We start from the raw sequence: 14,922 nt of genomic DNA on the forward strand, positions 1-14,922 counted from the left end.
ACGGGTGCTGTTCCATGGAGTCTGGCTGTATCAGAGCTGAGCCTGTATCCAAACCTCCTAGATGGCTCATTACAACAGACTGCTGGGCCTGCCCCCAGAGTTTCTCATTCTCAAGGCTGAAGGTGGGACCCCAAATGCATTTCTGACACGTTTCCAGGTGCTACCCTTACACTTAATTCTATTCATGGTCTGGCCGTGGAGGGCTGTTGACTGAGGCACTGCATGGAAATCACGCAGCCCAGGGCCTGGCATGTGGAGGGGCTCAGTAAACCACAATTCCTACCATTCTCATGGGCCATGTTGTGGGGGAGGAGGGGGGAGCTGACTGATGGAGGATTCCAAGCAGGAGGGGGATGTGGTCAGGCTTATTTCTTAGGAAGACCCAGAAGCAGAGCGGGTGTGAGTTCAGCTCTACCACTTAGCCAGTTGTGTGAGCTTGAGCAAGCAACTCATTCTCCCTGTGCCTCGGTTTCCCAATCCCCCAAATGGGGATAATAACAGAACTGATCTAATAGGGTCATTATGAGAGCCAAATGAAGGAATTTAAAGAAGGCTGGCAAACTGAAGAGCTTAATACGCGACGGCTATGATGAGGACATTGGAAGGAGGAGGAGGACGAGGACGAGGAGGACGAGAACGAGGAGGACGAGAACGAGGAGGAGGGAGAGAGGCAGGAAGGGGGTGGGGAGAGGAGGCAGCAGTGATAATACTGATTACCAGGCACAGTAACCAAGAGGTCATAGATGACAGTGATGAGAAGAGCAGGGGGCGGGGGCGGCACGAACCCCAATCCCTGAGCACTTTTTATCTGAGGGTGGAGGGGCAGCAGTTAGGATGCGGCCAAGGGGATGAGCACAGAGGCCTCCTGGCCCTCACAGGGGAGAAGCAGGTGGGGTGGTGGAGGGATCACAGATGCTGACTCAGCAGAAGCTTCGTCAGCAGAGGCCACAGTGTGTGTCAGCCTCAGCACCATTTCCAGGTCTCCTGCACTGAGTCTCCCCTAAGGTGAGGCAATGACCATACTGAGCTCCTAAGGCTCTGCATCCCTCCCTGGCCTGGAACAGAGTATAGGTTTAGGTGCAGATGGACACTCAGTGCCCATCTTGGGCCTGGTCCAGTAAGGCCTCATATACAGGGACCTGGTGGCCCTGTTTGCCCTGGGGATTTCCCGGACCGTTAGCCCACCCCTGCTGTCTCTCCCAGGAGGCCCCGAGTCTCCTTCCTCTAGGCCTGGCCTCTGACCCCTGCTTTAAGTCACCTCCTAGGTCAGACCCTACAGCCTAGACAGACAATCCTTATTCCCTAGTGCCACCAGGCTGTTCTAACAGCACTAATAAAAGTAATAATAATAATAATAAAATAATAAATAGCATTAATCATTGCCAGACAGCACTTACTAAGTGTCAAGCACCATGCCAGGTGCTTCTATATTTCACCTGGTTTAATTTTTAAAACAATCCCCAATGATGGGTAGTATTACTCCTGTTTAATGGATGAGACTAAATCTAAGGGGCCTGGGTAACTTGCCTAAGGTAACCCAGCTAACAAGTGACAAGTCTAAATTTAAACCCAAGTCTATCTGACTCTAAGGCCTGATCTGTGTTTCCCTCTTAAACTATGTTGCCTTTCCAAATTCTGGGGCCCAGTCCACTCGTGCATTAGGCCCCTCCCTCCTTCCCCAAGGCCTGAGCTACCGCTGGGAGGTCAGGCCTGTGTCGAGGCTGTCCAGGGGCCAACTCCAGCCCCTGTCCTCTCCCGTCCCCCTGACGTGCTGGAACCATACCCATACCCGCCCAGGCCAGGTCTCGGGGCCTCACTGAACTAACACCCAATCAGAGGCCCGGCAGCAACGAGGCCAGCCTCCCAGGAGTGCAGATGAGAGGGGAGGGGGACTAGAAGGGCAGCTCCTTTCTGGGTCACCGGCATCCTGGGGCATGGGGAGGGGAGGCTGGCTGAGGCAGGAGGAACTCCTCCAAGCTTGCCGCCTAGCTCAGGGCTCCTGGGGGCTGGGAGACAACAAGCCTTTAGGTAACTTGTTTGGAGTCATCTGTGCAGCTGTCCAGTGAGCCAGGGAACCAAATGGGCCACAAATGGTGACAAGAAGAGCCCCCAAATGGATGAAGAAAGTACGGCCGGCCTTAGCACTGGCTGTTTTTTGGGTTGTTCAGTCTTCTTTTCCCATCTTTCCCTTTCCAGATCCCATCAAGGCTCCTGGGCACCAGAAAGCCACACCCACTGAGCAGCTGCGCACACAGCAAGTGGCAGGCAGATGCCGTGAGCAAGGCCTGATACCCGTTCCAGCCCTGCCCAGCTAGGCCTTGGCTCCCAAACACAGAGCTGCCTCCTTCCTGCCAGAATTCTACCGGTGAGGCTCCGGGCAGGTACAGAGAGCTCCCCAGAGGCTGCACGGTTGGAAACATCGCTGCAGGAGCAGGACAAGTGGGTGGCTGGCACCAGAGAGGAAGGGCCTGGAGAAGTAGCCTCCCCCACATTTACCTGAGTCTCAGATGCCAGAGAAGTGAAGTAGAGCATGGGAGAGGTCCTGTGAAGGCACCAGCCCTGGGCTTGGGGTAGGGAAGGGTTCTTTTTTTTTTTTTTTAAGATTTTATTTATTTGCGAGAGAGAGAATGAGAGACAGAGAGCATGAGAGGGAGGAGGGTCAGAGGGAGAAGCAGACTCCCTGCCAAGCAGGGAGCCTGATGCGGGACTCGATCCCGGGACTCCAGGATCATGACCTGAGCCGAAGGCAGTCGCTTAACCGACTGAGCCACCCAGGCGCCCAGTAGGGAAGGGTTCTAAAGGAGAGGCTTCCTGTGTCGCCAAGAAGGGCTAGGGTTGGGGAGGCCATGGGCATCGCTGGCTCTCCTCTGGCAGCTCACTCTAAAGGCCCAAGTTATCTTTGACTTGGGAGCCAGGGAAGGCTCATGGAATTTCAAAGGACTCCTCCCGGTCCCCTCTCTCTCCTCACTCACCCCTACCAACCCTGGGAATGAGTTCTCACTAAAACAAGACTGGTCCTACATCCCTGGGTACGGCCAGGCCAGGACACAGACATCCACATGGGTGAGTGCGTGCCTGAGCGCAGCTCCTAATTCCTCATCCCAACTGCTCCAGTACCTTCGGTCGGCCTGCAGCCAAGGCCAGGCCAGGGGGGAGCTCCTCAGAGTCTTCCTGGGAATAGTGAGGCCCTGCTGTCTGCTCCCTGAGTGGCTGGAGCACAGGGAGTCTCCTGACTCTAGCTGACTGCCCTCCTTTTCTGCCTTCTTTCCTTTCTTCCTTGGATGAACTATAAGAGCCTTGAATGAACTGACCTTGGTGTTCTTGGAAGGAACAGGTGATAACATCCACCTGGTTGCCCTGAATCACCCTCCCTGGCCTGCCTGTTTGAACCCAGTCTGCTCAGCAGGAAGCAGGATCTGGTGTTTGAGCCAACACCAGGGCATTTATGATGACTGGGCATTGAGGGGTTTAAAAAAAGCCAATGGGTTGAGGCCCCTGCCGTCCAGGAGCTCCTCTGACAGGTGTCTGTGCACAGAGGAGAGGATGTGCCAGGAGAGGCTGGGCCGGCGGGCAAGAGGCCAGGGCGAGAGAGCAGCCCTCGGGCTCCCTGGAGGTTCACCAAGGCAGACTCAATTCCCTCCCATTTCCCCTGAGAAATGCCTATCTGTGATCCCACTTCTGTCGCCTTCAAGGCAGAGAGAAGGGCGGGCCCTGAGGACACTAGTTTTCAGGCCATGGTTCTAAAAACAGAAGGGTGCTCCCTCAGCCCCCATTCCCTCCCTGGTTTGCATGGGCCTTCTTGCAGCTAGAGCTGGCTGAAGCCAACCCCCTTGCTCCCCTTTGGGGAGCCAAGTTAGACTCAGTGGAGCCTGGCCGCCTCATTCCGCTTGGCTCTGGGTGGGTTCCCCTTCCCCACTGTCCCACCTACCTGGATTCCTGGACCCGACTTCTGTCTTCCCTCTCGCTTGCTACCTACTCGACACTGCCTGCACTTGGCATTGCTTGGGCAAGGGCTGTGGAGTTAAACCAAACTGCACTGAGACCTCCTCAGGCAGGTTAAGCTGTTCCCAACCCCGAACTCGCCTCTAAACCTCCAGAAAGAACAACCAGCTTCTAACTGTAGGCGGAGGCCATCTGTCATCATTCTCCTCTGGTAACAGGCTTGGGTATTGGAAGACGAATGGCCTGAACTCTGCAGTACCCCTCCCCTCGGGTGGCTGGTGACAGCTGGTTGAGGGGAGAGGGGAAATGGGCCCGGACACGTTGGCAGGTATCCCTGTAGGCCCAGAGCTGAGAAAAAGAGAACTCAGGAGGGGACTCAGTGGGTGGTCCACCAAGAAGCAGTCACCCTACTTGGCCACACAATCTCCCTAGAGAAATGGGCCCAGGCCCTTGCCTGCCTACAACAATGAGGACAGAGTCTGACCATTCCCGAAGTGCAACCAGACTCAATGGCAGTTGGGGAATCCAGCTGCAGGTCAGCAGTACAAGTACAAAGTGGGGAGAGACCAGGACTTTATGGGCTTGGGAACTGGCCCCCTCAAGCTCACTGAAGGGTCTGCTATCCCTGCAGAATAGCCCCAGAATCCAGATAAGGCTTTCCTCCCCGGGCTGGGAATGAGGGTGGATCCACATGAGAGAGGCCTCGCAGAGGGTAAGGGGCTTGGGGAGGCCACTACAAGGTGGGGGCAGGGGACTGAGATGATTAGGAGTGACACTGAGGCTAGCCAGATGAAAGCTTTCCTTCCAGGGGGACCTAAGGCCAGGAAAGGGCCTGCAGGGCCTGCTGGGGAGGGACTCAGGGTCTGGCTAGAGAAGGCTGGAAAAGCATACACCGTCTGGGCATCTGGGCGGGTGGCAGATATCAGACATAGTAGCTCCAGGAGCCCACACCAGCGCCCCTTGGACCCCCTGGCCTCTCTGTCCCTTGGTTGAGCTTGGGTGTGTCTTTCAGCTTTAGGTCACTGACGCTTCTTTTGAAAGGTTCCTACTTGCTCTTTGCTGGGTTCAGGGAAAGGGGCTGACCTGGCAGCCGGGCAAGGCCAGGGCAAGAGGGGAAGGAGCTGGTGCATGGGGAGCTCACCACTCTCTCCTTGTAGACGATGTACTTCAACCACTTGAAGTCCTGCCACTTGAAGCCAGCGAGGACAAACAGAGAGTCGCGTTCATATTGCTCGGGCCGCTGCATGGCGCCCTCAGGGTAGGTGATGCGCAGTGTAGTTTTGCTGCCCACGTCCTTCTCAAAGCCTTTCACTGGTGCTGAGTTCAGTCTACAGAGAGCAGGCCCAGTCAGAGCCTGCCTTGGGCTCACTGCATGGGGCCTGTGGGCTCGTGTTTGGGGAGGGACCATGACCCCAGAATTCCCCAGGGGCAGAGAACAGGGAGCCAGGCCACCTGGAGCCACGTAGCTTTCCAGAGCCCTCCAAACCTAGAGGTTCTTCTCTAGGCTTCTGCTGACCTCCAGCCCAAATGGCCAGATAGACAGACAGTTCTCAATGGACTCGGGGACAAGGGTTTGGGCCAGGACCCTCAGGTGCCTGAGGCCCTGCTTTGGGGAGCTCACCTGACCACAATGTCATAGTCATCAATTCGTGACCCCAGAGACTTGTTGGCAAGGACACCTCCGTTGCCCACGATGATGCAGCGGCGGCAGTTGAGGCTGAGGGGAGAGAGGCAGAGACCTCTAGAGAGCTGCCCACTAGGGCTCCTTCTCCCTACCCCTCTGGCCAAGTGCAGGATCGGGGAAGACCAATGGGCTTCTGGCAGCATTCTGAGGCCAAAACCATACTGTGGGTAGCTGGGCCACTTGGGACTCTCTGACATCCCTAGTCCCAGACACTCTCCAGGACAGCGTGGCTGTGGAAGGGGCAAGGGCACCAGTTCTGGGGTGGTGAGGAAGGAGCCTCTGGTAAGATGGCATTCTAGGCTAAAGGTTCCCCAAGGGTTAGTGGAGTTCAAGAGAGAGGACAGGCCTGGAGGCTCTGGGACCCAAGGCTGGGCTTATATTCAGCTCAGAAGCCCCCATGCTCCCATTGGCCATCAGAAAGCCCTATTCATCTTGCTCCTCCCGCCTGGGGCTTCCCCCCTCCAGGGTCCATTGGCTTCAGAGCTGTCACTGCCTCCTGCATTTAAGCCCTGGCCCCCCCACCTGCCTCGACCACCCAGGCTCTCAGTCCCAGTGCTGGGCTGATTTCAGCCCAGTGTCTTCTGTCCTTACCCTCAGACCTCGGACGGCTGAGGACTGAAATATCTTGCCAAGTGCTTACAGCCCAGGGGGTGCAGGCCAGCTGGATGGCCCCCCTTATCTTATCTGCTTACCACCCCAGCATGGGCGCTGTGTGTGCGCCTGTGGACACGCTGGAGAATCTGCTCGTGTCCAGCCAGGGCTGGCGGGGTCTCAACGCCTCTGCACATGCCAGGCAGCCGAGGGGCAGGGGGCTGGGTAGTAAGTGGCTCACCTGTCCAAGGCAGGGGTCAGGCGGTACTCTTTGGTGACTGACAAGATGGCTTTGATCAGATTGTCTGTGGACAGAGGAGGGAGGTTACCGTTAGAGGGTCACTGGCATGCCCGTGCAGTGTTTGCGGATGATGGGGGGGAGGCACACACCCCTGCGCAGGGTGGAGGTGGATGTGACGGTGTGGGGAGGGAGCTCTGGGCACAAGGCTGCGCTGGGCCACTGGCCTAGCTGTAGTCCCGAGGAACGAGACAGAGGCAGGGGAACAGGCAGGCACACTCGGTTCTGCCCAGAGCCAGTCCCCAGCACCCACATGCAGTTTCTCTCCCAGGGCTCCCAGCCCTTCCTGGGAGGTCTCCTCTGGCTTTCGGAGGCTCTGCACTCAGGCCCCAGGACACGGATCCCCAGGCCCGGGATCTGCCCAGAGACAGAGGCCACTAACACTAAAGAGCTCGAGTGGGCTCTGCCAGCTCCCAACTCAGACCCCTTTGCCTCAGTCTCTGATACTGTCTTCCCCTCACTTCCCCCTCCAACACTGCCGATCTCCAGTCCTGGTCTTGCCAGCCTGTCTCTGCCACCTTCCATCTCCAAGCCCTAAGGCCTGGCATCTGCCCACCTGTACTCCACTCAGGAGGTCCTCAGCAAGGGGCCCAGGACCTCTGTGTCCTCAGATCCTGTGACCACTATTCAGACCTCATTCTTCTTGGCCTCTCTCTGGCTTTGGCGATGGGAACTGCTCTCTTTTCAAACTCTGGCATAATGGGAACATTATCATATAATGTATAATGATATTGGCTTTGGAGTCAAATCCTGGCTGCGCTACTTCAGAGCTCTGGGACCTCCGATTAATCACTTACTTTCTTCGCATTTTAATTCCCCATCTTTCAAATGAAGATGGCAATTCCTATGCTGCAGAGTCGTTAGGAAGATGAAAAGGTAATGTACATAGAGATCTGGAGATAAAGTAAGTAGATCAGTGCAGCCATAGTGGAGAGCATCTTAGTAACATTAAGCAAAGATGTAGATGTGCGTACACTAAGATCGTTCAACTCTCTTCCTAGGAAGACAGCATCTGAATGCTCACACATTTGTTTAAGGAGACAAGAAGGTTTGCTGCGGACCTGTCTGTAATAGTAAATGTTAGAGGCAAACTAAATGTTTGCCAAAGGAAAACAGGTTAAATGTGGTACATGGAATACTACACAGCAGTAAAAACAAACAAAGACGCAACCTTGGGCTATGTGTACTGATACAGATAAACCTGAAAAGCAGAAGCAAAAAAATTAATCTGAAAAGTACACACACACACACAAAATATTATTTGTAAAATGTAAAAACATGCAAAAACAATACATTTTAGATGGATATATAAATATGTCACAGAAATAGATACACAGGCATTGGAACAATAACCCTAAAACCAGACTAACGGTCTCCTGGAGAAGGAGGGGAATAGAACGGGAAGGGCTACACATAGCTTTAACTGTATTTCATGTTTTATTCCTTAAGCTGGGTATACAGTACACGGTGCTCACTGTACTAGTCTTCATTCTTTTTTATATGCCTGAAGTATTCCATGTAAAGAAAGAATGCCTCCCAACTTAAAAATAACAGCCCCATCATTTTTTTTAAAAGACAGGGTGGACAACACTGTCAGATGCAGCCAAGAGGTCAAGTTGGGGACTGAAACAGACCCTTTGGATTTCACGGGGGCACTGAGCAGTGTCACTCGGATGGTGGAAGGAAGAGAGTGCTCAGGACTAAATGGTGAGAAAGAGGAGGCAGCAGGCACAGCGAATCTTCCCAGGAGATGAAGGAGAATGGGTAAGGAAGAGATCTTTAAGGAGGGTTCTATACTCAGTGCTTTCAGGCATCCCTTCTGCAGGGCTTCAGAGAAGGCCACAGACCTCCTCCTTTTCCCACCTCCCATTGCACCTCTAAGAAAAAGCATATTGCTACTCATTGGCCAAAGTCAAGGCTATGGCTTGGGTTTTTGTTTTCTAGGAGGGGACGTTAGGAGAAAGGGTATAAACTAGCAGGTGCTCTCTTCTTGCTAGCCAATGGGCTGTGTACCAGCCTTTCCAGGTCTTTGTAGCTTAGTAGAATCAGAGTCTTGAGCAAGGATTTAGGAGAAGAGTAGGCTGCTTAGCTACTTGCACCCAGTAAAAAGGAGTTCTTCACATAGTTCAGCCCTACCCACTGGATTTGTCTTTGGGGATCTGAGATCAAAACTCCCATTCCAAAGAGTCCTTTTGCCGGTCCCTGTTTTCTTTTCAGGGAGGGATGGACTGACTGAGTGGAGGATTCATGTATTTTTTAGTCCCCTGGCCAAATGATATCACACCTTCAACAGTGATCTTACTTAATTCTGACCACAACCTAATACAATGGTAGTATTTTTCTCCATCTAACTGATGAAGAAACTAAAGCACAGATAGGTTAAGTAACTTGTCCAAGGTCACAGCTAGTAAAGAAGTAGTACTGATCTGATCCTTCAATGTCTGACCCTAAAAGCCCAAACTCTACAATGCCATGAAACAGTGCAGGCACTTGACAAGGCAACAGAACTGTTAAACTGTCAGGGGTGGGAAAGTCTTAAGTCAGGAGGGAGCTGCATGAGCAAGGTCCCTAAGGCAATGGAAGGGGACAGTTCTGAGGGCACAGGGGACAGGTAAGCCTTGGACAGGGTAAGAAAGGACTGGAGAGACCAGGGTAGTAAGGAGGGGATGATGGAGGAGGCTGGGGTCTTTGTCAGGGATGGCCTCTGTCTTCTCAGGGATTTCCCTCTCATATCTGGTCCTCCGGCATGGATGTCCCTGGCATCCTGTCCTGTGATCTCACTGTGCTCTTACCTTGTCAGAGCCCTTACTGCCCTGCACTCTAAGTACCTGGGTCTCCACTAGACTGGAGCTTTTTTAAGGAGCAGGACTGTACTGTCCACTGAACTGCTGTATGCCTGACCCTGGCCAAGTGGTGGGTTCTGAGTAAATAAACAGTCCACTGAAGTCGGAAGAAAGAAAGGAAGGGGAAGAGGGAGGGAGAGGAGTGGATCCCCAGCATGGGGACTTCTGAGTGTACAGCCCTGTCCTGAGTGCAGGGAGACAGGCTGAGGGATCCCATGTTAATATAGAGTGAGCCAGGGCTCCCAACCTACCTTGACCTTTGATCCCAAAAGGCGGCACAAATTCCCGAATCCTAGCCCACTTGCGGAAAGAGTCATCCAGGAACATGGGTGCTGGCTTGGAGAACCTGGAATACAACAGGGCTGTTGAGGATTCCCAAAGGCAACAAGCAGGAGTACAGGTTGGCTCTTCAGCACATCTGTCAGGGCAGTGGATCTGCCAGAAGCACCTTCCCTGCCCCTGGTCAGGGGGGAGCTGCTGTGCGGCATCTGACACAGCTTGTCTACTGGAGCCTGAGTTTGAAGGGGCAGGTCTGGCCAGTGCCCACACGGCCGGCTACAGGGGTGGAGAGGCAAGACCGCTCGGCCAGGATGGAGGTGCAGCACGGCAAGCTCTCTGGCAGGCGACCCAGGCACGCACCTACACTGTCCCTGCAGTCTGGGAACACGGAGGTGACATACTGACCAGGTGAGCAGAAAGAGACCCAAAGACAGCTAGTGCCCGGAGCATTCTGGGAGGTGGACCACCCAGGGTGAGGAGGAAGGAGAATTCTCGATGAGAGGGAGAACAGCCACAGGAGGCAGGGCTGAAGGGAGGCCTCCCACAGGTAGGAGCCTGGCAGAGACAAGGATGGAGGGAACCCCAAGCTCCTCAGGAGGTGGGGGAGGGGCACATGCAGAAGAGGAGGGGGTAATTTTGGCCTGGAGGAAAGATGGGAGGGAAAGGGGGAGAAAAGGAAGGGCGGGATGACGCTGAGTTGAGAAGGGAAAAGAAAGTTTTACTTGCCAGGGTGCAGGCTGTGGGTGGTGGGGACAAAGTCAGTAGGGATTGAGATGGCAATGAGGGGAGAACGACGGGAGAAACCAAGCTCTTCAGGGATGCATGGAACCTAGCACCGGATTTTGAGACCTTTCTCGGGGCACCTGGTGGCCCAGAACACGGCCAGCACTTGATCGTCTACTGTGTGTTGATTCTTGAAGTGGGGCCTGCTTGGGGCCTTGCCGGCCAAGAATGAAGGTGTGGAAGAGGCCTAGGCCTTGGCTCCATCCCTGTGTTTCTAACTCAACCTAAATCAGCCCCTGAAAACCTGAAGACTGGAGGAGAGGCCGTATAAGCCCAGGAGCTAGAACTTAGCCCTGTGAATATACTCCAACTTAAGCAAACCTTTCTCACTTCCATCCTCACTAACCATCATGATCACCCTACCCAGGAGGAATACTATCAATAATCACTTGGAGGCCTAATATTATTAGAGATTTTGAAGTGAACTTGAAAGAGGCAGAAAACTTGCCATCCTGCCCCACACCCCCCAAGCCCCATTACTCATGGCTAGGAAGAAGTCGTCAACACTTGATAACAGAAAGGCCATTCCCTGCAGAGCAGCTTTCCTTTGGACTTCTGAGTTAGCACGCTTCCCTTCTGTGTACAGGGGGCATGCAGGTTTCTCATACCTGGCAGATCAAATCAAAGTACATTAATATATCTGATGTTCTCCCAGAGGCACCGAGGGTCCTGGCCACAACCTACGTGTAACAGCAAAGAAAACAAGGTCCCTGGATAAGCCCGCACCAAGAACCTCTCCTCCTGCGTCGGGACTGAGCTTATAAAATGTTTGCAAAGTTTCTCAATCAGGCTTGGACAGGATTTTGTCTGCTTCCCAATAGGTACTGGCTGTCATATGCTAATAAAATCCCCTAAGATCTTGCCAAACGTTCTCAACATATTTTTTTTCCTTTTCCTCTCCTTTTCCCTGTGTTATTCAGCTGATTAGAAAGTTCATTATGTTAATTTTTACTTTTTAAAAAAAGCCTTATTTATGGTGTAGCTTGTAATAGGTGTTGATTTTGGGGAAAAAATACTGATGGATGGACACACAAACACAAATAAATAAAAAATACCCATAATCCTAAAACACAAAGGCAACTAACCTTTTGGTATATATCTGTACTGAGCTCCGTAGACTCTTTTTTCACTTTATAATAATGAAAACATCACTATGCAAATGGATGCAACTTTCTCTCAATACACAAAGACAGGATCAAACAAAAACAGTAAGCTGCTGGTAACGTGACCCAACTTGACTCCCAACAATCAAATGTACATGGATACACGAGTGAAAATATGACCCCGAAAAATATCAGTTCCAATATTAGTGTTACAGTCTTGAGTGTCTATGTTCCCTCAAATTCGTATGTTGAGATTTCATCCCCACTGTGATGATGTGCGGAGGTAGGGGCCTTTGGGGAGGTAATCAGGTCATGAGAGTAGAGCCTTCATGAGTGGGACTGGTGCCCTTCTAAAAAGAGGCCAGAGGGGCGCCTGGGTGGCTCAGTCAGTTAAGCGTCTGCCTTCGGCTCAGGTCATGATCCCAGTGTCCTGGGATTGAGCCCCACATCAGGCTCCTTGCTTAGCAGGAATCCTGCTTCTCCCTCTCATACTCTCCCTGCTTGTGTTCCCTCTCTCACTGTCTCCCTCTGCCAAATAAATAAATAAAATCTTTAAAAATAAATAAAAATAAAAAATAAAAAGAGGCCAGAGAGCTAACTAGCTCTCTTTCCACCATATACGGATACAAGGAGAAGCCGGCCATCTGAACCTGAAGATGGCTCTCACCAGAACCTGACCATGATGGTGTTGTGATCTCAGACTTCAGCCTCCAGAACTATAAGAAACACATTTCTGTTGTTGAGAAGCCACCCAGCTTATGGTAGTCTGTTAAAGAAGCTAGAGCTGATGAAGACCATAAGTAATGAACAAAAATAATTCATGGGAGAGATCCTGGCAAAAAGCACGACATGGGTCTGATAAGCATTTCTTAAAACTCTTTGCTGCTAGTGTAGAACCTATTTATTTCTTATTTTTATTATCTGTTTTTCCTCGTTCTTTTATTGGGTCTTCATGTTTTAGCTGCTCATTTTGCAGCCCCTCTTTATTTCTTGACAGATGGAGCCAGCCTCCTCAAACATTTCTTTCTCCTAGTTGGGTGCACCTTTGTGCAAAGGGTACTCTTTTTTCCCGCCAGGTGGGGATATATTTTTAAAACTTTTTATTACGGGAGATTTCAAACATGCACAAAAGTTGAAAAACAAAACAGTGAAACTTCATGGACTTGTTACCCAGATCCAGTGATTTCAGCCATGGTCAATTTTGTTTCTCTTAGCCCCTCCCACTCTCTATATTATTTTGGAAACTCCCAGAAATCATGCCATTTTATCCATAAAATACTTTAGCATTAATTTCTATAAGGTAAGGCCACCTTAAAAACCATAACCACACCTAAACAACTCCTCTCAAAGCCATTATCACATCTAAAACACTAGCTATAATTTATTTTATTTTATTTTATTTTTTTTAAAGATTTTATTTATTTATTTGACAGAGAGAGACACAGCGAGAGAGGGAACACAAGCAGGGGGAGTGGGAGAGGGAGAAGCAGGCTTCCCGCAGAGCAGGGAGTCCGATGTGGGGCTCGATCCCAGGACCCTAGGATCATGACCTGAGCCAAAGGCAGATGCTTAACAACTGAGCCACCCAGGCGCTCCTAGCTATAATTTCTTAATAGCAACAGTCAATTTCAGATTTCTCCTATTATCTCATTAATGTTTGCTGTTGTTGCATACTTTAATAGTTGGTTATTTAGATCAGAATGTAAGCATGGTCCACACATTGAATTGGGCTGGTCTCTAGTCTCTTCTAAATCCATAGGTTTCTTCCTCTCTCTTCTTCTCCCTTTGGCCTTTTCCTCTTAGCTCCTGAATCCTTCTGACATACTCCAGTAATCTTAGAAAACAGCCTTGATGTCTAGTATTTAAAGATGTCCCATGTTCATCCTGTACACTTCTTGCCTCCACCTGGAGTCGGTCATCTTCCAAGGAGCCCTGGTTCCTTTTCATTGGAAATGGTATTTAGAGACCACCATCTTGATGGCTAGGTTGCTCACGTTGCTAGGGTTAGTCATTTTCCCCAGGCCTTTTCAGGGGGACAAAGCAGGAAATACTTTTTAAAGAGAAAATACATCATGCATTTATACTAGTATTCCCAATCCAAATTCAGGATGACAAGATTTATACTTTCTTTCTCTTGTTTCATAGCTTCACTAAGATACAATTCACATACCATAAACGTCATCTATGTAAGCTTCCTTCATTTTATATTTGTATCTCTTTTCAATTAAGTAGACATTCTTGTTTATAGTGATATTAACACAATTGCTTATTTGCTTTATCTTAATACATACACACATACAGGTACATGTAGAAGATATAATAGTTTCAGAATAACATTACTAACACTATCATTACTAAAACCAATTTAAAATTTCTTTATAGTTCTTTCTGCCTTCAGGTATACCAGACTAGAGAAGTACAGACAAATGATTTTGCTTCTGCCACTTGAAATAATTCTGTGGAGTTTAATCCATCAATGATACCTAGTTAAGTTCATTTGTTTCATGTTGCTTTTGCTTTTTAGGGGTTGCTTATACTTCGTTCTAATTTAATTTTGTTTTATGATGATATAAAACTTGACACAATGCCAAAACTAAACTCACAAAACAAGATATATTCAGAGGAGTCTAACATTTATCTCTGTGTCTGACCCCTGTTGCTTCTATCCCCATAGAGTATTTTTATTATTAAATTCATTTTATTTTATTCATACTAGTATTATTCCTATAACGAATTCATTTTTATTCTATCCTTCTTTTGTTATTTTTGATGTGGGCAAATACATAATACATACGTGTGTGTGCAGTGTTTCTTTATTCAATAAAAAGATAGCATATTAAACACACTGTTTTGCCTACTGAGTTTTGTTTTTGGTTTTTTTTCCCACCTACAATATATTGTGGTGATCACTCCACAGTAGTATATGGAATTATATACTTGGTAGTATTATTCAGTCAGTCCCCTGGGCTGTTGCAGTCTTTTGTAAAGTAGCTTCTACCAACAGCAGTTACCATGAATGACTTCATGTGTATGTCTTTTCTCTTCGCCAGTACATCTTTGGAATGGATTCCTTGAAGTGGATTGGTTGGGTCAAAGGGAGAATGCATATAAGTAATTTTGCTCCAAATTGTCAAATTACCCTCCATGGGGATTGTGCTATCGTAGTACCCACCAGCGATGTTTGAGAACATGCTGTCAAACATTTCAGTTCTGCCAGTCTGACAGGAGAGAGATAGTATCTGTGTTGTTTTATTATAAGTGAAATTGCACATTGTTACATATATACAAAGGGGTCATCTGCACTTCTTTTTCTGTTACCTTTCTTCCTATCTTTTGCCCATTTTTCTACAGGGTTATCGGTCTCTTACTTCTTTCTTTTCTCCCAGCTTTTTTTGACAC

At 49.9% G+C, this 14,922-nt stretch overlaps 1 protein-coding gene across 10 annotated transcripts in view; it reads right to left on the minus strand.

The window, feature by feature from the left end:
- The window catches only part of ST3GAL3 (ST3 beta-galactoside alpha-2,3-sialyltransferase 3), a 184,069-nt gene that overhangs the window by 16,909 nt on the left and 152,238 nt on the right, over positions 1–14,922 (minus strand). For all 10 annotated transcript variants that reach the window (XM_054512919.2, XM_054512914.2, XM_054512918.2 and 7 more), the window contains 4 exons: positions 9,610–9,704; positions 6,459–6,522; positions 5,564–5,659; positions 5,084–5,270 (listed from right to left, as the gene is read on the minus strand). In XM_054512919.2, the coding sequence (XP_054368894.1) occupies positions 5,084–5,270; positions 5,564–5,659; positions 6,459–6,522; positions 9,610–9,704 (442 nt within the window). The remainder of the gene's footprint in view (positions 1–5,083; positions 5,271–5,563; positions 5,660–6,458; positions 6,523–9,609; positions 9,705–14,922) is intronic.

This window comes from Mirounga angustirostris, unplaced genomic scaffold, assembly GCF_029215605.1.
Source record: "Mirounga angustirostris isolate CCGP_5_RB_7025 unplaced genomic scaffold, mMirAng1.0.hap1 SCAF_4, whole genome shotgun sequence".
Taxonomy (NCBI): Eukaryota; Metazoa; Chordata; class Mammalia; order Carnivora; family Phocidae; genus Mirounga; species Mirounga angustirostris.